Below are 22,683 nucleotides of genomic sequence, written 5' to 3' on the forward strand. Positions count from 1 at the left end.
CATGATGCTGGGATTAATGGTTAACTATTTAGGGGGGAAATCTATTTAAACCCTTATCACACAAGATAGAACAAAATAAATGTCAGATGAATTAAAGGGTTAAGGGTAAATAAAATAGAACCGTAAAATACTTCGAATAAAATATAGATTACTATTTCTATCTCAGTGTGGAGATGGAATGTCTAAGCACAAAAGCAATTGGAGAAATCACAAAGGAAAAAAACCCAGATATATTTGACTGCATAAAAATTCAAACCATCTCCATAAAAAAATCATAGAAAATAAAAATAAACAGCAAAATCAACCTGAGAAAAATGTCTGCAACAAAAACATCAAAAAATTAATGTTCTTAAAATATAAAGTAGCATTTATACATGACAAAAACCACTAAACCCCAAAGAAAAATGTGCAAAGAACAAGAATAGGCTATTTGCAGAAGATATACAAATAATGGTTAAGCACACAAAGAAACGTTGAGCCTCACTGGCAATCAATACACAGGAAGAAAACACAGTAATGAAATACATTTTTTTTTTTTTTTTTGCCCTACCAGATTAGCAAATACTTGTAAAAGTCGATGCAGAGTATCGAGGAAGCCACGGTGCAACGATAGGTCCTCTCACACTTTGCTAGCACTGTAGAAATTTATATAATGTTTCTGGAATGCAATATAATGCAATATAATAAGCCTCAAGGGTCTTTAAAATATTCATTCTCGTTGTTGCAATATTTCCATTTTATTGGAATATTTTATTCTAATTTTATTGGAATAATTCTATTATTCAATTTTGAGCAAGTAAAAAATAAGGACACACATATACGTGTTCATCTCTTTTATTTATAATAATAAATACAAACAAATATTCACCGAGGTTTGGATATTCACAAGTTTTGGAAAGTTAAATAAATTATAGTATACCTGCAAGATGGAATATTATATTATCGTTTAAAACTACAGCCACAGGGGTGCCTGGGTGGCTCAGTCGGTTAAGCGTCTAACTCTTGATTTCGGATCAGGTCATGATCTCATGGTTGGAGAGATGCAGCCCCTCATCAGGCTCTGCGCTGACAATGTGAAGCCCGCCAGGATTCTCTCCTTCTCTCTCTGCCCTTCTCCTGCTCACTCTCTCTCTCTCAAAATAAATAAATAAGCATATTTTTTTTTTAATTAAAATAGGGACTCCTGGGTGGCTCAGTCGGTTAAGGATCCGACTTTGGCTCAGGTCATGATCTCATGGTTCATGAGTTCGAGCCCCGCATCAGGCTCTGTGCTGACAGCTCAGAGACTGGAGCCTGCTTTGGATTCTGCGCCTCCCTTTCTCTGTCTGCTCCTCCCCCGCTCATGTTCTGTCTCTGTCTCTCAAAAATAATAAACACTAAAAAAATCAAAATAAAATAAAATTATAGCCACAAAAATGTTTTTATGATTTAGAAAAGTGTTCATAATATGTTACAATGTGATCTGAACAGTTTCTACAAGCATAATGATGATTGTCGTTTAAAAAAATTTTTTTAATGTTTATTTATTTTTGAGAGAGAGAGAGAGAGAGAGAGAGACAGAGTGTGAGCGGGGGGAGAAGCAGAGAAAGAGAGAGGGAGACACAGAATCGGAAGCAGGCTCCAGGCTCCGAGCTGTCAGCACAGAGCCCAACGCGGGGCTCGAACCCACAAACCGCAAGATCATGACCTGAGCCGAAGTCGAACGCTCAACCAACTGAGCCACCCAGATGCCCCGGTTTTCATTTTCTTTTAAAGAAAGTACTGTATTTCTGGACTCATCTTCCCCTCTCATAGGGTAGCAGAAGGTACTCCCAGACCCTCCTCCCAGCAGACTCTCTTCTTCCAGGTCCTAAACTGCACTCCTTGGTGACCTCTGTTCCTCCTCTGATGTTAGGAGGGCAGATAGACCCTCACACAGTCTGCTTTGTGGCCAGCCAAGCCACCCACGGGACCCAGCCCCCAGGAGACGGCAAAGTAATACTTCAGACTTTGCCCTTGGCAGAAACTATTATCTCAGTCCTACTACCTACGTACGAATGCTGGCTGATGACCTTGGGCAGCTCGCCATCTGAACCCAAAAGTACGCTCCAGGGAGGCAGGCTCTTTCCCATCCACTATTGTGTCTCCAAAGATTCGGGATTCCTCCTGAACGAACGAGTGAGCGAACGGGCGTTTCTTCTGTGAAGTGCGGGACATCAACCCATTTCGAGGAGTGTTGCGAGAAGCAAATGCACTCACATGGGTGACAGGCCCGCCCAGCGGACGCTCTTCAGACCCCGGTGCTCACCCCGCACCGAGCTGGCCACACGCAGGGCCCCCAGCTCCCTGCTCGCCTGCAGTGAGAGAGCTTTGCTGAAGGTATAAATGGTTTCGCCTCATCTCTTTGAGTTTTCCCAGATGGTCCGAAACACGTGGCTTTCTTCCTCTTCTTCTTCTTTGCCTTTTGGTTTCCTGCGAATCGATTCTGCCGCTGGTGAAGGGCAGTAAATTAATAACTAGATTTCCCCCCACGACAACAAGTCCCACAACTAATTGGCTCGATATCTCCCTGTTGCTGTATCACTTTGGGATTTTCTGGGTGAGATATAAATAAGCCAATTCTATTAATAAGCCATTTGGCCAAGGGAAGAAAATACACTTCCGAGATCCCGAGGGGCCCGGGGAAGCCGCTCAGTGGCCCATGGAGCGAGGCACTTGATTACAGGAATGAAGCATGCCGCCTCTGTGCCCTCCTCCCTGCAAATCTGTACTCCCGGCAGATTCCTCTCGGTCCTGGGGGGGCGGGGAGAGGAAAGCTTTGTTAAGTTTAAAAATTATAATTTAGATAAATCTGTGCATTCATTGGCCTGAGCGTGTCTCTGGAAAATAATAGTTAGCAGGGTAGAACCTGCGCATTTCAGGGGCTTTATTGTCTCCTTATAATTAAGTCCTGCACAGAAATCCAATTACAAATGTTCTCAATCGCCCTGCAGCTAAGTGCTAACAGAAGAGGGGAGGAAGGCTCCCGGACTTAAATAACTGTGGATAAAAATTAATATCGTGGCCGTGTTGGCTAATTAAAAGTGCCGCCTCTATTAGCGGGCCTTTATATTAATAAATGAGACTGTTATTATCATATCCGACAACCAGGCTGCTTATCAAGTCTGCTCTGTCAGCCTTGCTCTTGAAAGCACAAGTTCATTGCCCTGGGTGCAGGCTCCTACGGGAACAGAGGGGAGGACTCCGTTCTCGCCAGGCACTTACCGAGCTGGGCGCCTTGGCATACACTGCCTGTGTGCTCCTCCCACCAGCCCTGTCTGGGTTTTGTCATGGTTCCTGCTTCCCAGTTGAGCCAACCGAGGCTTCGATGTTCAGTAACTTCCCCTGAGAAGAGGCAGAGCAGGATTCAAACCTGCAGCCTCAGGACCCGGAGGCTGGCACTCGTCACGTTACACGAGCTGATTTTCCTGGCTGGCTGGGTGGGGCGGGTGGAGGTTTTTCACAATGTATCCGTACCTGGAAGGTGGAAAACTTGCCCTCGGTAGGTCTGGCACATTCCTTTGTGGCCCCGAGACTTGTTGATTAGTCCTGTGCTGTGGACCAGGCACTGTCTGAGGCCCGGGCCACGTGGCTGGCCCCGCGCTGGGGAGGAGAGCAGGCGTTCGTGATGGCGGAGAAAGCAGAGGGTGCCGTAGGACCCCACCAGGAAATAGCCAACCCGGACTTGGGGGATAGCGGAGATTTCTCGGGGGACACGGCATCTAAGCTGAGCTTGGAAGAAACCCAGGCCAAGTAGCGAGACAAGGGGGAGGAGATACCCAGGCCAGGAAATCCCGTGTCCAAAGGTGTGAGGGAGGAGCTGTGCCTGAAAGATAACATGCAAGGAGTGTAATGAAAAACCGGGTAAGGCTGAAGAGAGAAGCAGGGCCAGATCACATCAGGTGAGGCCTTGCTGCCTCTCCTCAGAACTTGGGCACAGCTTACCCAAGGGCAACTGAAACATCTTTGAATCATTTTAAGCAGAAAGCGCTGTGAACAGAACTGCGTTTTGTGTCCATGTCTCCGGCAGGAATGTGGAGATTACCTGGCTACAGTCTATCCTGGAAGCGAAGGACCAGTTAGGGACAGTGCAGGAGGGACAGGAGCGGCTCCATTCAACAGCTATGTGGTCAGCGACTGAACGCGGGGGCTGCGTCAGGAAGTGGGAGGAGTCACATCCGACCCCGGTTTTCTGGCTTGAGCAACGTGGAGGGATGCTAGAAGATGGGAAAGAGAAGATGAGAAGCTGCTCTGGGTGAAAGACGTAAGGCGCATTCGGTTCCTGTGTGGCCACAGATGAAATCATCCAGGGGGAGTGGCAAGAGGGGCCAGACAAGTCCTCAGTGGGCTTTGTTCACCCTCTCATCAAACACCATGCATCTTCTCTGGGCAAGGCACTCACGTCTTGTTACCAGGCATTTCTATCTATTAGTATACTATGTCCTTGATGACAAGAGGTGAGGAACTTCCAACCTAGGCTAGGTGTCCCCCAACCCCCACAGAAATGTCAAATTTATTATTTTTTAATGTTAAATGTTATTTTGAGAGAGAGACTGTGTGTGTGTGCGTGTGTGTGTGGGGGGGGGGTGGTGAGCAGAGAGAGAGAATCTCAAGCAGGTTCTGTGCCATCAGAACAGGGCTTGATCCCAAGAACTGTGAGATCACGACCTGAGCTGAAATCAAGAGTTGGATGCTCAACAGACTGAGCCACCCAGGCACCCCACGTCGAATTTATTTTGAATCACTAGTATCTATCAGAGGCAATCCAGTGAATGTGGATCAAATTCTGGTTCTGCACCCAATGTTGAGTCAGCCGTGGGTTTACTCTGAGGCCTGAGAGTAAATCATGAAAGCAGGGTGACTGAGAAAAAGTAGCCACAGACTCTCTCAGTCTCAGAGCGTATTTACATATTTAGCCTAAGTCACCAGAGCCCCATAATGGAACCCAGACCCGATCATTTTAACGTCTAAATTTCAAAGATAATAATAATAATGAATGAAATACCGACTAGACTTAACAAATGAAAGCTTTTCAGGGAAGCGGAGGAGGGAGGGAGAGGGAGGAAAGATAAATATCTGAAAACAACATCTTGTTTTTACAAAGCAATGGACCAGTCATTTGCCATCCATCAGCTAACAAATGCAGGAAAGTCCGGATTGATAGGAACGCTAGCAGAAAGGGGACGAAGGGCTACAATGTATGGATTTTCTCATGATAAGAAGGTTGTTTCAGCCTTCACTGAAAATCTTTCCAGAGTGTCTGGTTAGGCTTTCCTGTTCTACTAAGTCAAGCTGATTTTCTGATCCTGCTTCTGCATAGACCTGGAGCAGGTGAGAGGTGAGCCTGGCCAGAGTAGAGTTTAGGAGTTTATAGTTTCTTACACAAGATTATAAAGCATGGTGCCAGAAGGCAGATCCTCAACGCTGTGTCTGAAGAAGAACCAAGGTCAAAGCTACATGATAAGGCCAAGACCTGACCATCAACCCAAGAAGCCAGGCAAGAGGCCAAAGACCAAAAGGGTCAAAATGAGAGGTTAGGGGGTTAGGGAGCTAGAGTCAAGGTGCTAGAGAATGGTGAGTGGAGACAGTGGTGAATGAGGGAGTCTGAAGGAATCCCCGAGATCAAGGATTGGTGATATACAGGTTTATTAGTTATCTATCATTCCGTGTAACAAGAAACCCCAAAACTCAGTAGCCTAAAACAGCAAACATTTGCTATCTCAGAGTTTCTGTGCATCACGAATCCGAGCATGTCTCTGCCGGATGACTGGGGTTCAAAGCCTCTTTTTTTTTTTTTTTTTTTTTATTTTTTTTTTTTAACGTTTATTTATTTTTGAGACAGAGAGAGACAGAGCATGAACGGGGGAGGGGCAGAGAGAGAGGGAGACACAGAATCGGAAGCATGCTCCGAGCCATCAGCCCAGAGCCCGACGTGGGGCTCGAACTCACAGACCGCAAGATCATGACCTGAGCCGAAGTCGGATGCTTAACCGACTGAGCCACCCAGGCGCCCCTGGGGTTCAAAGCCTCTTACGAGGTTGGAGTCAAGCTGAAGACCTGAGCTGTGGCTTCCTCTAAAGGCTTTCTTAGGACATTGGGGAGGATCCACTTCTAAGCTCCCTCCTATGGTTGCTGGCAGGCCTCAATTCCTCCTCCCATGGGCCTCTCCATAGGCTACCTAAGCATCCGCAAAACATGGTTGCTGATGACTGGAGAAAGAGAGAGACAGAAACCAGAAACTGAGAGATTAAATTAGGAGACAGCAAACCCCCAAGATGAAGATCACAGTCTTTTTATAACCTAATCTTGGAAGTGACATGTTCTATTCATTAGAGGCAAATCAAGAATCCAGCCCATGCCAAAGGGGAAGGGATTATACAAGGAGGTGAAAACCAAGAGGCAGGGACCTCTGGGGGCCATCATAAAGATTCCCAAGCCTGGTTCATTTAAAGGGACTTTACAGGCTGGACACCAGCGTGTGGAGCAGACAATTTCTTTGATGGATGAGAATATTGCAAAATTTCTGGCTTCTTCATCATCCATATTGGTTATTGTTTTCCATGGCAGCAGATGTTGAGATAGAAGGTATAGACAGCTAAGGTAACTATTTAGCGATTTCCAGATATTCTCGAGAAGTCGACTTTTGCCCAACTCGTTGACGTCATTCTGACACTTGCCGTCTCATCGCGTCGATCCCTCCTCAAAAATTCCTATTGTCTGTGCTACAAATTAGCGTCTCCTCTAAAAGGCACTAACCTCTAATTGTCTGTATTTTCTCACAGTGCTGCCTTGACTGATAAATCTTCTGGGAGCCGAGCTCCAATACCTAGTCAGTTGCATCGGGAGGACGAAGTCTATTTCTGACGGTGGTGCGTGAAAGGCTTCCGCTCTTCTAAAGGAGTGTGACACCAACAGGTCGAGCGGGACCTTGGGATATGACGTGTGGTCAGAGTAACCCAACCAAGTCATATTCTGGGCCTGCCCAGCCCGGCTGGATGAAGTGTGACTCCTCCGAATGCCTTGGAGAGAGAAGTGACAGGTGGATCCTTGGAAGGACCCTGAGAGGAGTGCACAGTGGGACCCTGGTTCCATGTTTTTACACTGGGACTGGGCTTTCAGGGAAGTCCCTACTGAGAAGTCACGCTACAAATACACCTGCCCATATGGTTATAACAGCCAGGGACCGGGTCAAGTTTATGGAGAAGATACAGAGAAAATGAGAGAAGAAAAGCTGACAGCACTAGAGTATGAAGAAGGGAGGACGTACAAGAAGAGAAAGAAACTAGATGGGAGAGCCCACAGCAGAACTGTCTGAATGCCACCACGCCCAGCTCCGGGCCCAGCAGCCACCCCTCTCTCATGGGCAAATCCATGTAACCAATGTTAGTGACTTCCTGCTAAGTTCTAGGCCCAGAGGACACAAGGATGAACAAAATGGACGTCACTGCTACTCAGTCGAAGTTCACTCTGGAAGGGAAACGGAAATAGAGGCAGGACAACGAGGCTCACAAGGAGGGCATCAGGCCCTTAGGATGAAACTGTACCGACAGACATATCGAGGCCACCCCACCAGCACAGCAGAGTCGGTGGCCTTCTGGTTTGTAGCCCATCTATAGGGGACCCCGCCTGAGGAAAACGCCCCTCCAAACTTTTCTCACCCCAAGCATGGGCCCTGGCTTTGGGCCACAACCCCCAAAACCTAGTGTTGGGCTCCCGCCCTAACTCACCTCATTTCTCCCTTGGCCTCTCCCTACACTGACCATCTCTCAGGATATGGGCCTTTTCATCCTTTCCCTACCTCTTCCTTGCCCACCCAGAATCTTTGGGAGTGGCAAGAGCAAGAGAAGAAGCCAACGGCTGTCATTTGCCATGGGTTTGTGAAAGGCTATGTCCTCCCGTCTTGGTGACAGACAAAGGAAGGAGGTAGGTCCAAGAGAACTCCACATGGGCGAGGTCGAGGGGCATCTGGCCAAAGATAAGCAGAGGCCAAGCGTCCCCTCTCCCCTACTCCTCTCTTAATGGCACTGCGCTCGCTTGTGGTACTAGGAGGGCTGACCCTCCGGGCATACTACAAGGAAGACAACTCAGCTACGGAAGAAAATGGTAGCTGGTGAGTCTTTAGCTCCCAGGTGGGCATCTGGCTTTAAGTCTGCTCAGAGAACCCGAGACGTCTGTGGTTGCTGGCCTCCTCCACAGCCTCTGGAGAGGTCAGCTATCACAGCTCTGGAGTAGACTGTTGAGATAACCCCCATTTTTTCCATTCCTCACCTACTTTTATGAGTAAGACTTTCTTCCCAATGTCTCCGCCCTAAATCCCTCCCGCTCTTATCTCCTCCTACAATTAAAGGCAAAGAACGGGAGTCAGCGTAAGGTCACAGCTTCTGGACACTCTGCAGCACACAGAGGTCAAGAGCCTGAAGGCGTTAACTGTTCACACTGGAAAGCTGAGGATGCGGCCTGTCGAGTAGGACTTCGGGGGGACAGAAGGAAAGCCAGGGTGGGGGGAAGCCCCGCCAGAGGCCCTGGGGCTCCAGGAAAGCCGAGGGATGCGTGTCGGTGAACACATCTCCCAACAGCCCGTAGCCGCGTGGACAGGCCACGTGAATGCGCTTCCGGGTGAAAGTGGCATTCTCCACGATGGGAGCTCCCTGGCCCAGCCCTGCCGGTGCTTGACATGGAGCCCCTCTCCGTAGCCCAGCACCCCCCTCGCTTCTCTGACTCTTGCCTCCCCTCTCCCACCAGGGCTCTGCATGGCGAGCCATCTTTCGGCCCTCCTGGTTGGCTTGGCAAGTTGCAGACACCCTCTCCCAGAGCTCCGGGCCTCTGCGCGGCCTCCACGTGCACGTGGCTGCGATGCCCCTTCTCTTAGCTCTCTCCTGCTCATCCAGCGCCAGACGCCAACTCCTCCATCAAACGAGCCTCCATGATGCTCAGAGGCTGGGCCGCCCCTTCTCCTCTGCCCCCCAACCCCAGGGTGGTCTCCCTCCCTGATCCCCACCCCCGGACTCAGCAAAGGGGGGGGGGCCGGCTCCACAAGCCAAAAGGGGTGGGGGAGAGGGAGCAGGGAGGGGAGGCTGGGAACGCAGAGCCCCGGCCCCCTCCACATCCGCTGCTGCAATCACAGCCCACCCCCAGCTGACAAAAGGCCTTGTCAGAGCCAAGGGGTCTGGTGCCAGCCCCGCCCCTTGGAGCAGTGACAGCCGTGTGCTACATTTGCCCAATTCTGCAGCTGGGCTAATTACTGTGGTTCCCGAGCTTGGGGTCCAGCCCCAAACCAAACAAATTAGGACAAAAACCATAGGCTTCTTCATCCCTCTCATTCCCAGCCAGCAATTGCTGAAGGACCCCTATAATTGATGACAATGAAATAAAACCCCACCACCTGTCCTTACTCCTAAGGACTTGGGAGCCCGGCCAATACCTCGGCCCACCCCTCCGTGGCCACAGCAACGTGGAGTTGCGCAATGCTGCATTCCCAGTGCCAGCATCACCCCGGGAACAACCTGGGGCCCGTCACGGCCCACGACATGATCCAGCCCGGAAGAATAACGCAGCTGGCGGGCGGGCTAAGAGGTGAGTGGACTTGCGGCCAGGACTGCCCCGGGGGTGGGCCAGCCCCGTGAGGTCTGGGGCTGGTGTGGATCTTGGGGGGGGGGGGGAAGGGGTGGTGTGGAGGGGATGGCAGCAGCTCGCGGCCCAGGTCTTCAGGAAACACAGAGGAAGGAAGTCCCAGGTGGACAACTCCCAGGAGGCCATACTCAGAAAAGTCAGGAAAAGCAGGAGTAAAAGCCAGCAGTAAGGCCTGGAAGTCAGTAGGAGGGCCCTGGCTTGAGCATCTAGGTTCAGGGACAGAAATTAAAACAAGGACCCAGTGATGTACAAGACCTGGGTGCTAGGGAAGGAGATCAAAACACAGGTTAGGCAAGGCTCCACCAGCAGCGCGGGTACCTGGCCGAGATCAGATGTGGGATGTGGACGCCCTGATGAGGGTCTGGCTTAGGTCCAGAAATACGGGTGATAAAAGAGACCTGGCCAGGGGCAGAGAACCAACTTGTGATCCTGGCTACAGGGCCCTACACTGTTCTCCAACTCTGCCTTGCACGGAATTGCGCAGAGGGCTTGTTAAAACACAGACTGCGGAGGGCGCCTGGGTGGCTCAGCCCGTTAAGCGTCTGGCTTCGGCTCAGGTCATGATCTCGTGGTTCGTGAGTTCGAGCCCTGTGATGGGCTCTGTGCTGGCAGCTAAGAACCTGGAGACTGCTTTGGATTCTGTCTGTTCTTCCTCTCTCTCTCTCTGCCCCTTTCCCACTCACACTCCATCTCTCTCTCTCTGAAAAATAAACATTTAAACACACACACACACACACACAGAGTGCTGGAGTCCTTGACTCAGGAGGTCTAGGGGTGGGGGGAGCGCTGAGAATCTGTATTTCTGGGTAGTTCCCAGGGGATGCTGATGTTGTTGGTCCAAGGACCACGCTTTGAGAACCACTGCTTTAAATATCTGGGGACAAGATATAATCCTCAGGCTGAAAGTGATTGACAACCCGGGAGCCAAGAGGAAATCACCCAAGGTAATGTTGTACCCTGAACGTGTGTATTCTCCTGTCCCTTCCACACCTCCCAAATTCGTGTGTTGAAGCCCTCACTCCAAATGTGACTGTATTTGGAGACCGGGCTGTGAGGAGGTGATAAAGGTTAAATGAGGTCACGGGCGGGATGCCCTAATCCAACAGGGTTGGTGCATTTATAAGAAGAGGAAGAGACACCAGAACGCACGTTCCCTCTCCTTCCCCTCCACCCCTCTCCCTTGTGAGGACACAGCAAGAAGGCCATCTGGAAGCCAGGAAGGGCTCTCACCGGCACTTTGATCTCGGACTTTCAGCGTCCAGAACTGTGAGAAATACAAGTGTGTTATTTCAGCCCCCAGTCTGGGGTGTTCCGCCATGGCCACGCAAGCGGACTCAGTCAGCAGACTCAGAAACCAAACAACGCGAGTAAATACTGAGACTTTGTAGAAAGAGAGAGAAAGGTCTGCACGTACACCTCCCGAGCTGGCCGCACGGACGAGCCCACCTGTGGTTTCTGCTCGTCCAGACCCACCCTCACCTCTGACCCAACTTTCTCCGTTGCCTGCATTCCCGCACAATCCTAACGAGGAGGACTTTAAAAGCTCTTTCTCATCTCCGCTCCTCTCTCCTTTTCTCTGCCACAGCCCCTGCCCTGCCCCAGGGCAAGCCTTCATCTCTGGTTCAAGGTCATGTCCTGAGCGTCCCAGCTGCCCCCGTTTCCTCTGCCTCAGTCTCCCTTCACCTCTGCCCTCGGCTCTGGCCCCGATCAATCACCCTAAAGCACAGTCAGGAGAAGCAGGGGTCGGTGGGGAAAGTGAGGACCGAGCCAGCCAGCGAGTCCCTGCGGAGGCGGCAACCACAGGTCAGGGAGGCTCGAGGAAGATTTATTGGCCACTGAACTCAGCCGGAGGGCGTGGGGTAAGAAGGCAGAGAGTGTAATCAAAGTGATATTTTATGTTCCTCCGTCTCAGGAAAATAATTGTTCCACTGGAACATCATTACACTATCGTTTTTCTACTCCTGTGCCACTTATAGGGAAATAGAAACTCACTTTCTTCTTCTTAATAAGCTGCAATTTCAATAACTCTAAAGGCTTTTTCTGAGACAGAGCCATCCTCCAGTGATGTGGTGAGGACAGGCGCCCCCTCCAGACTCCCAGGCGGGGGGAAGGCCTGACTGGCTCCTGGGGACAGCTGTCCCTTCTTCTTGATACTCTCCTTGCCTGTCATCCGGGGGACCAACTGTCCCTATTCGCCCGGGACTAAGGGGTTTTCCAAGATGCTGGACTTCCAGTGCTAAATCCAGGTCAGCACTGGGCAAACCAGGACAGTTGGTGACTCTATCTTCCACCCACTGGGGACAAGAAAGCAACATTGTGCATTTAACAAGTATTTGTTAAGTACCTACAGCATGCCAGACACTTTCCAGATGGCTGGGAAACAGGCAGATGCAAACAACCGAACACTCGCCCTCAGGAAACTTGCATTCTAGTGGAGAGATAAACAATAAACATATAAGTAAGTACGTTATAGAACATACTAGAAATGGATGGAGGAAAGCAAAACAGGGAAGGAAGATTGGCAGGGAGGTGTGGGAGGTGGCCATCTTAAATATGGTGATCAGGGTGGGCTTCACTAAGTTGGTGGCATTTGAGCCAAGTGGGAAGGGGGTGTGGAAGCAAGTTATGAGGATATCTGGGGGAAGGGCATTCCAGACAAAGGGATCGGCCAGTGCAAGGGCTCAGAGGCTGAGCTTGGCTCACATATTCAAGGAATTCCACAGAGGCCCATCGGCTGGAGCAGAGTGAGCAAAAGGGAAGGGCAGGAGAGAGGTGGAAACTATGGCCAGACACCAAGCCTTGTAGGGCTCTATAGATCACTGGGAGACCATTTGACTTTTACCTGGAATGAGAAGGAGAAAGAACACACTCTGATTTGTGTCCTCATAGACTCGTTCTGACTGCTATAGAAGTCCATCAGGAGGCTGTTGCCATAACACCAGTAAGCAATGGCAAGCCTTAGACCAAGATGGTAAGGGTGGAAGCGGTTAAAAAGAAGCTGGATCGGGGCGCCTGGGTGGCTCAGTAGGTTAAGCGGCCCACTTTGGCTCAGGTCATGATCTCATGGTTTGTGAGTTCCAGCTCCGAATCAGGCCGTCTGCTGTCAGCACAGAACCTGCTTCAGATCCTCTGTTCCCCTCCCCCACCCGCGTGCATGTGCATGCACATGCGCATGCACGGGCACGCTCCCTCTCTCTCTCTCTCAAAAATAAATAAACATTCAACAAAAACAAGAAGCCGGATTCTGGATATATTTTGAAGGTGAGGCCAACAGATTTTCCTGGGTATGAGGTGAGAAAGAAAGAAGAGCTGGTGTAACTTCCAGTATTTGAATGCACAGGGGCCACGACGAGATCTTAGAATAAATACTATACATTTCAAAGACCCAGTGCACCCTCAAAGGACTTGCACTTGAGAGATTGCTAGGTTTAAGCTGGAGTCCTAAGGTTCACTTCCAAATAAGCCCATTAAGGCTGTGGAGCATGGTCGTTAAGCGCAGAGCAGATTTGTACTCCTCCCGGGGCCCAGGGCTGGAGAACGAGCTACTCAAGGCCTAGCCTGCTAACTCAGGATAGTCCAGTGGTTAAGAGGTTGGGCCTGCACTTAAACTCACTGAGGCTCAGTCTTGTCATCATCCAGTGATTGTTGCAAAAATGGAATGAGACCATGTTAACAAAACATTTAGCACAGGGCATAGGCACAGAGCCTAGAAAGCTTCGTTCCTGGTGGAGAGGTGGAAGATGTGGTGTTGAAATTCTGGCAGCGGCCAGCAGAGGGCACCGCCAGCAAAAGACAGCAGCGCTGCGCTGCCAGGGAGACTGGCTTATTTGCCTTGGATCCGCTAACCCGGTGAAAAAATAGACTAGCTTCCCACAGATAACAGGCTGGGATTTAGATTTATATCCCCTCACTGCCGAGATCTACCGCTGTGAAAAATGGATCTCCTATCTTAGGGTTTCTCTTGCTCAAAACAGCCCCCCCAAGCCCTGGCATTAGAGGGGAATCATGCAACTGTCTCCACCATTAGCCCGTTCTTACCTCCTCCCCAGGACCCTGCAGGATACCCAGAGACCGGATGACTCCTCCAGTACCCTGGGCGTGGGGAGGCTAGAGACAAGCACAGATAAGGTTTGTCCAATTTGTTCTGGTCCCTGGAAATTCTGCTTATCTCCTCTCCCATTGCTTCATCACATTGCCAAAATTACCTCGATAATATATTTTTTAATTTAAGAATTCATTTTCACTTCACGAAAGAGGAACACTGCAGCCAGATAAGAAACTCCATCTGTCTTCAAGAAAAAGGGTCGTGGATTTGGGTGTCACGAATCCTGTAATGTCTTAAATTAAGGTGCCACTTCTGAATGCTTTCTTCGTATTTATGAAATGATTATTCTACAGAGGTGCATTTAATATTGTTAAAATAATGATTGTGCATGTTTAATACATCAATTTAAGTTATTATCTCCCATGCTATAAAATGTGGGATAATTTCATAAATAATTATAAAGCATTTACAAATGGTGCCTTAATGCAAAGCATTCTTGCTAATCCTTTATCTTTCACAAACACAGAAATAACAATTAGGTTCCTGGAATGAAAACGGGAGGTTATGTTCTAGAATGTGTCACCTCCTCACTGAATGCAAATAAGGAGACAAGGAGAAGAATAAAAGACCTGGATAGAAATAGCATGCTTCCCCACTTCTTGACGGATGCAAGGTGTCCGCATTTTCATTATTCTAAGCACTGGGCCCTTTCTCCGCGGGGACAAGGAGGGCTTGCTGCCTCAGGGTAGGGGCAATTCTTTGAACCCTCTTGGTAATTTATTTTGGGAACTAGAGAGGCCTAGCCGCAAGGTTGGAATAAGAGGCATTTACACACACACACACACACACACACACACACACACAGGCACACACACACGCATGCACGCACATGCACACAAGCAGGAGAATGGACGTGACATCCCCAGGTTCCTGGAAGTTTGATCCAGGTCTTCAACCATTCCAGAGGACAGGCTGAGTCACAAGTCACTAGAGACCATATATGATGAAAGAACTTCCGTTTTGTCTTTTTGATCAAAGAACTTCCATTTTCATCTTTTAGCCTGCCTACCTATAATACAGACTTAGGGAGGCAGGAGATACCCTCAAGGAGCTTACATTCTCCAAGAAGACGCTGAACGTTCACATTTAAATTTACAGAGATAGCACAGAACTGAGGTTAAATTAGCTAAACTAAAATTGGGTTGATGTAAAGTTAATCCAGGAAGGCTTTTTGAAAGAGGTGAGATAGACCGGGTCACAGATCCATGAGATCAAATAAATCAAAGACAGGCTGAAGATGCGAAAGAGACAGTTCATTTAACGCCCATGTGCTCGTGTGCACACATGTACACACACACATACACGTGGTGAGAACTGGCTGTGTACCTAAAGCAACAAGTGATTCAAGCCAGGACATCAGGCTTGATCACTCCTGGGAGATATTTTGGGATAATGCTCTTTGAACCCCACCAAGCCAGCCTGTCTCTCAATGGCTGGACAGTGACAGAGATGACTGAGTAAAAGAGAAAGGAGGTCCCAACCAGCCCATGAGGCACCCTGCAGCTGATCCAAACGCCAGCTCTGCAGGAACAAACAGCTCCCTAATTCAGGCAACCGTCTTTTTTTTTTTTTTTTTTCAACGTTTATTTATTTTTGGGACAGAGAGAGACAGAGCATGAACGGGGGAGGGACAGAGAGAGATGGAGACACAGAATCGGAAACAGGCTCCAGGCTCTGAGCCATCAGCCCAGAGCCAGACGCGGGACTCGAACTCACAGACCGCGAGATCGTGACCTGGCTGAAGTCGGACGCTCAACCGACTGCGCCACCCAGGCGCCCCAGGCAACCGTCTTTTAAAGCCAGGTTGTGAAGGAAAAAACAGAAGGGGCAAAACCTCAAGGGTCCTGATGCTAGGACACCAGCTCCCATATGGGTGCCTTGCTGCTATCTGCATATCAGCAGAGCTAAAAGGAGTCCCAGTTACAGACTGCCCCCAGATCTGGGGAGATGGTGGGGCAGGGGAGGCTGATCGAGATTAGACGACACTCAGCGGACCGGCAAGCCGGGCTGTGTCAGGCTGCAGCCTTAAAGAGGAGGTTACCCACAGCTCCCGAGCAGACCGGGAAGCAGGCTGCTGTCACAACTCGGAGGGAAGGCCCTCAAAGAAGCTGGAGGCCACCTCCTCCACTCCTGTCCGTCCCAGGGCCGGCAGGAAGGGCCAGGAGACAAGAGGGACTGAATTCTTACAGCCAGGCGGGTTCCTGAGCCCTCTCCCCTGCAAAAGATGGATCCATTACTAGGAATCCATGTTGATTGTGCCTTTCTCCTCCCACGCCTGCGCCCCTCCACCACTATTATGACCACGTCTGTAGAGGCCCCATCCAGGTTCTCAACACTCAGCTACTCCCAGCCCTGGCAACAAGGCGCTGGGGGCTGACCACACACAAAAGAATGACCTTCTCTGGCTCTCACACACAAATCCCCAGTCTTAGCGACCCGAGAGGCCTCATCCTATGTCTCTAGCTCCCTCCTAAGGCCGTCCTCTGTCCTACAGTTACAGCGAGTCCACATTCCCAATCATGAACTCATCGAAATAGAATAGTCGCATAGCTTCAAATCACCTCCCCCCACCCCCAACCAAAGGGGCATTATTACCTGGTGGTTTTGCCACATCTCCAAAAATCCTTCGCCGCTCTTTCCTCCAGAAGGTGGAGCTTCATTTCCATCTCCTTGGGTATGGACTTAGTGACCCGCTTCTAACAAAGCATGGGAAGAGTGAGCTAGTAACGTTTCCACAGAAAATCCTGATGATCAATTATCCACAGAGGATAAAGCACGCAGTTTCCCAGGGGCAGGAAAGATTTTCTAGTTCATCTGGATACTAAGGTACGTAGAGGCAGGAATACTAGATTATTCTGGAAAATTAGGCTGAAAGAGAGAGCGAGCGAGTCTTCAAGAGCTCGTGTCCCCAGTAATAAGTCATAGTGAGATCATGTGCCTCCTGATATAATTCAATGGGAAGGATCCTCCTCCCCTGTGGTATTCTTCCTAAAAACCAAAAACATGGGGGAAAGCTGAGAAATGGTCACAGGCCGGAGAAGACGGAGGACTGAATGGAACACGGTATCCTCGACGCGATCCCGGAACGGGAGACGCTCAGTGGGAAAGCTGGCAAAAGTGGAATAAATCTAGTTTCCATACTAGCATTGTACCGGTGTTAATCTCTTAGTTTGGATACATGTGCCGTGATTGTGTAAGAGGTTAACATTAGGGGAAGCTGGGTGAAGGGTACATGGAACTCTGTACTATCTTTGCAACTTTTCGGCAAATCTGAAAAAACTTCAAAATCAAAAGCTTTTGGTTTTTACAAAAGAACTCATCGTCTTGTTCCTCCCTCCCCACGTTAAAAAAAAAAACAAAAACAAAAAACCAACAAGACCTCTCTATCCTCACATCCCCATTTTTGTTGCTTTATTTCACAAAGTCCATGTCGCAGGGTTATTTCCCTTCCCAGAACACACCGGGCCCCCTCTTGCTTCAGGAACTTTGCTCCCAATGGCTCTTTTTGAAACTTGCCCCCTGCCTTCCTGCCGCCGGCCCTGTAATGCTGGTCCAGAAGGGTCAGTCCCGGGCTCAACTTCCCCGTGAGTCTCCCACAGTCCACACTCCCCACTCTGGATGTTGGGCGTCTTTTGGTCTGCAGCACTCATCTCCATCTTTAGAACTGGAGAATGCCTTTGCAGGAGGAACACTCAGCTTGGAAAGGTCCACCACATGCTCTCCCTCCCGCTTTCCCCACCTACTCCTCAAAGGCATCTCACCCCCGGCCTTGGGTGAGGACTGCACAACAGTGCCTCCTGGTGACCGGCGCGGGGCACTGCAGAGTCCGCAGCTCCGCATTCCCTGCACAGCTTTGGAGCTGGGCTCATGGCTGACCCTGGCCTCCTTTGCCCCTTCCCATTTCGGTGCACACCCTTTCTCAATGGTTTGCGGGCTTTCTCTCTCTAGCTTTTGCTCCCGCAGCCCTGGGTGCCTTTACTTCCTCTTTTTGTTACATTTGTGGACAAACTAATGGTTTTAATTGAGACCAATAAGAAGGAGCCTCATTATATAGCAAACGGGGAAGGGGAAGAATAACCGTGAGTTCCGAGTAGAAATTAGATCAAATAAAGACTCGGCCCCATCGGCTTCTAAAACCTTCGAAACCACTCAGAAACTCCATCCAGATTTTCCATAAGTCTCTCTCTACTTGCTCATCCTTTCCTATTTTTCTTCACACTCCAATGTTCAAAATGAAAAATTTCATCTATTTTTATTCAATACTATCATATTTCTCTTTTAATTACTAGCCTTGCAAGAGTATTGTTTTCTACTATTTTTCATGGCAAATGCACAGTACTTAATCTATACTACGGGTTAAATAGGTTTTTGGCAGCCAGCCCTGGAGCCATGCCAGCACTGATATCCTTGTTGTTATGGGAAAAAGCTTCAGACAACTAATTCAAATGAATTTTTGGAACTCAACCCATTTATAAGTCAGGAACTGCCTGTGCTGCCTTGGATGGTTATTTGATTGGTTTGGCGGGGGGGGGGGGGGTAGGTCTTTCTTGTTTTCCAAATGAACTCATTCAGTGTGCAACAAATACATATTAAGGCCTATTACAGGAAGGCCCTATTCTAGGGCCAGGGGATGCTGGGGGACCCAGTCAATTCCTGCCATCGCAGAAAGGGAACCAGGTCCCCTAGACCTTGAACCAGATCCAAGACCAGGTTGAAGGTAAAGGCTGCGGGGGCAGGGGGGGCGGTATGTATTACGGTTCACCAGAGAAACATTTATAGGATATATACATATCATGAACATCATATATCATGTATAGGTACGGATACAGATATCTATCTATAACACATGTACTGAGAGAGCAAGAGGATTATTTTAAGGAATTGACTGATGTTATCGTGGAAGCTGGCAAATCTGAAATCTGGAAGGAAGGTGGGCAGGCTAGGTAAAAGTTGATGCCGTCTAGAGTCTGAAATCTGGGGCGCCCGTCTAGCTCTGTCGGTTAAGCGTCAGACTTAGGCTCAGGTCATTATCTCACGGTTCGTGAGTTCAAGCCCTGCATTGGGCTCTCTGTTGTCAGCACAGATCCCGCTTCAGATCATTTGTCTCCCTCTCTCTCTGTCCTCTCTCTCACTCTCTCTCTCTCTCTCTCTCTCTCTCAAAAATAAACAAACATTAAAGAGAAAACCCTGCAGGCCAGCTAGAAGGTGAGAAGCTTCAGGAATTTTTTATACTGCGGTCTTAAGGGAGAATTTCTTCTTCTTTGGGAAACCTCAGTCTTTGCTCTTCAGGCCTTCAATTGATTGGATGAGGCCCAACCACATTATGGAGGTTAATCTAGTTCTCTCAAAGTCCACTGGTTTTACATATCAATCACATCTAAAAAATATCTTTGCAGCAACATCTAGACTGGTCTTTGAGCCAACAACTGGGCTCCACAGCCCAGCCAAGACAGCATATAAAATTAACCATCACGTAACAGAAGCTCAGTGAGCCCTAAAGCCCAAAGGTGGGGCTCTTATCCTGCTCTAGGGAATAAGGTACAAGCAGAGACTAAATTCTGAGCCCGGTGAACAACGGCACAGAGAACTAGCACATCTTTCCAGGTCCCCTGTGTGGTCTATCCCATGACATGCCCGCAGAGTACTGCACTGTATTGTACTCACCCCCACACTCCAACATGAGCATGCCCCCCACTTCCTCAAGACCCTAGGAGGCTGGGCAAGCCACCTGTCCGCTCTGAATGCTAACGGCAAGTTCAGGCTCGCTCCACTGGGTATCCGCCTAAAGCCAGCAAGGCAGAGCGGACAGAGTGTCTCCGCCACCCCTTCTTTCCCGTGGGCTCCTCCCTGGCATCCGCTGCACATTCACGTGTAAGAATGTGACTCTGTCCCTCAGACCCCTGAGGCGCAGCGCAGATGGCCCCCTGCCCACCTCGGTCCCCCGGCCCCTCCCACCTCCCGAGGAGGGGCTCGTCAGCATCTGGCAGTGCCGCCTGAGCAGTCCGTCAGCCTTACACCGCTGTCACCATGAGACGTGGCGGAACGAAAACAAAAGACGTGACAAATTTGTCCTTTTCTCTTTCATAATTAACCAAAATATCTCAGCATGTAGCAAAGCACGGCTCCTAATTAACAGACAGGCAAGAGGCGATTAAGAAAAAAAGCTGCCGCCCCTCTCAACACCCCTCCCACACACCCCTCCCCTACTCCTTACCTTGCAGCACCCCCCCACCCACCCCCCAACCCTGGTAATTATATTTGCAGAAGAGAATGATATTCTGGTCAGACACGACAGACAGAAAGAGCCCAGTCCCCAGTGAGGCAATTAATATTTCACACCTGCCAAAGCAAAGTGGCCAGGGGAGAGGGAGGCGCGGGGAGGGCGACTGCGTTGTCACAAGGCCAGAGTGTGCAAAAGCCAAGTGGGGACAGGCCTTCTGTTGGGCTGCGGGAATGGGCAGGCCGGGTTGGCACAGAAAACAGCCCTTCGGGGTGTGCATAGAGTGGGGGCAGGGGACCATTGGGCAGAACAAAGGATCCGCGATTCTACATCCTCCTTGGGTACCCTCCTACCCTGTTTCGCAACTCCCAGCTCACTTATGCACTCCCTACACACTCCCCCCCCTGGGGGAGCAGCACGAGATCTAAGGGGTGGGGGTGAGCAAACACAGAGGAAGCAAGCACAAAACATTCACCAGTGACCTGGAGCCGCACCCCCCCCCCCCTTCATATGCTGCATGGGAGTCGTATACAGCAGAGGCAATGTTTATGGTTGACCCTGTCTTCTACAGGCACACATCCTCACAGCCTCTCTCGTGCTCCCCGGTGACCCATGTGCGCACACACGCACGCAGGCGTACTTACACGCACATGATCACACTCGCACGCGTGTTTTTACGCACGCACACACAACCGTTTCCAAGTCAAGCAATCAGCCGAGAGTCAGTGACTACTTATTATGTTCGAGTCCCGGCCCCCCGAGATTCTAACAAGAGCTATGGGGATGGAACTGCTGTCGATTTCAAAAAGAAAGCAGCTAATACACCCAAGTCATGCTGGCAAGTGACACGGTGTGATACGAGTGGCTTCCCGGCTTCACTGAGCACTTCCTAGTTGCCAGGACGGCTCACTAATTACTCCATGTCCCTTACCTCATTCGTTGCCTGTGAAAATCCTAAAAGGCACACAGCACTATCATATTTTATATGGAAGAAACCGGAGATTCCTGGAGGTTAGGTGTCCCACCCAAGGCGGAAAGGTAACAGAGCTGAGATTTAAGCTTTGTTGTGTCTGATGCAAAACTCGTGTCACTTACTCACTCGCGGAAGCCAAAAAGTGGAAGCAACACAAATGTGCCCCCAACAGAGCAGTGGATAAACCACATGTAGTCTAGACGTACAATGGAATATTATTCAACCTTGAAAAGGAAGGCAATGCTGCCACAGGCTGCCACATGGATGAACGTGAGGATGTTACGCTACGTGAAATAAGCCAAGAGGACAAACACCGTGTGATTCTGCTTGTATGAGGTACCTAGAGTCGTCGAATTCATACAGAACACGGAAGGCTGGTTGCCAGGGGCTGGGCGGTGGGGTGGGGGTGGGGCAGAAATGGGGAGTTCATGTTTAATGAGTTGATGAGAAAGTTCCGGACGTGGACGGTGATGATGGCCACACAGCAACATGAATGTACTTAATGCCACAGAGCTGCACCCTTCACGATGGCCAAGATGGTAACTTTTATGGTATGTGTGTTTTACGACCACTGGAAAAACAAAACAAACAAAACCCAAAACAGCTCGTGTTGTTAACTACCACCCCAAGGGGATAAAGAAGAATGAAAGGTCACTGCTGGCTTGGTGGCCGGAGCTTAGCGCTTAGCGCTTGGAGGCATGAGGTTTGAATGGGGCCCTGAGGGAGGGACGGGCCGCCTTGGCAGGAGTTCAGGCACAGGAAGTGGCAAAATACCAAAGAAAATGCACAGGAGCTTCTGGGGCCTCCTTGGAGAAGGAAAGTGGTGGAAACCACTTCGATCCAGATGGAACAATTTATTAGAGGTGAATCTAGAAGGAAGTCCTGAGTTGAGTGAGAGGTTGGATTAGATGTCATTCAGGTTTCTTCCGGAGTAAGGATTTTAGGACTTCCAAGGACAAATTTTGAAGAGTAATTGAGTCTGACTGACGGGGAGCATCCTGAGAAGGCAAGAGGCCACTAAGGCCAGATGGAAGGCCACGTGTAGGAGGTGAGGCCAGGCTCAGATTGTGGCAGATCCATAGAAGTGGGGAGCCCTTGTACAGCTGAGCCGGGAGTGGCAGGGGACCCTGTGCCTTGAAGACACCGTTCTGACAGAGACAGAGATGCAGATGTCCAGGAACAGAGTAAAACCTAGAGAACCGGAAGGAGAGAGAGTCCTCATACGGTCCGGAGCAGCTGCTTTTGCAGACACTGGATGAGAGAAGACACAGGGTGGTTGCAAGGCTTTGTGCATGAAAAAAGAGGAGGTTTTCAACACCTTTGGACAGAGGAGGCAGCCCGGGTGGGGAAGAAAGCCAATGAGGGACGGAACATTCATTGTGGCCTGCAGTGCAGTCCTATGCCCCAGCCAGGAATGATAATGACCATCCTTTACGCCAACGATGCTCGGTGATTCTTCTCCAGTACACATCTACGCCCCATCTGCTTCTCTCCACCCCGACTGCCGGTGCCCTGGTCCCAGGCATAGCCCCGTGCTTCCCTATGGCATGGCTGAGTGGTCGACGTGCACATTATCATCCCCAATCTACAGACCAGGAAACTAGGTTCTGGGAGGTGGAGCTATTTGTTTAAGGATAACTAATACTATTCAAAACCCTGAGTCCCCCAACTCAAAATCAGGGCAATTCTTGGGTGCAGGGACTTATGAGGACGTTTCCCTTCGTTCCCCTCCCTGGG

The 22,683-nt window shown here is 49.8% G+C and overlaps 1 protein-coding gene across 2 annotated transcripts in view; it reads right to left on the reverse strand.

The window, feature by feature from the left end:
- Window positions 1-1,696: 1,696 nt before the first annotated feature.
- The window catches only part of LOC122235934, a 79,691-nt gene continuing 58,704 nt past the window's right edge, over window positions 1,697-22,683 (reverse strand). Inside the window, exons 1-7 of one of the 2 annotated variants that reach the window (XM_042976534.1) lie at window positions 21,171-21,254; window positions 16,349-16,449; window positions 11,997-12,076; window positions 4,064-4,235; window positions 3,496-3,844; window positions 3,244-3,363; window positions 1,697-2,470 (exon numbers count right to left, since the gene is read on the reverse strand). In XM_042976534.1, coding sequence (XP_042832468.1) covers window positions 2,376-2,470; window positions 3,244-3,363; window positions 3,496-3,844; window positions 4,064-4,235; window positions 11,997-12,076; window positions 16,349-16,366 — 834 coding nt within the window. In that variant the 5' untranslated portion in view covers window positions 16,367-16,449; window positions 21,171-21,254 and the 3' untranslated portion in view covers window positions 1,697-2,375. Of the gene's footprint in view, window positions 2,471-3,243; window positions 3,364-3,495; window positions 3,845-4,063; window positions 4,236-11,996; window positions 12,077-16,348; window positions 16,450-21,170; window positions 21,255-22,683 lie in introns of those variants that run through there. The other variant, XM_042976533.1, reaches the window with a different exon arrangement.

This window comes from Panthera tigris, chromosome F3 (genome assembly GCF_018350195.1).
Source record: "Panthera tigris isolate Pti1 chromosome F3, P.tigris_Pti1_mat1.1, whole genome shotgun sequence".
Taxonomy (NCBI): domain Eukaryota; kingdom Metazoa; phylum Chordata; class Mammalia; order Carnivora; family Felidae; genus Panthera; species Panthera tigris.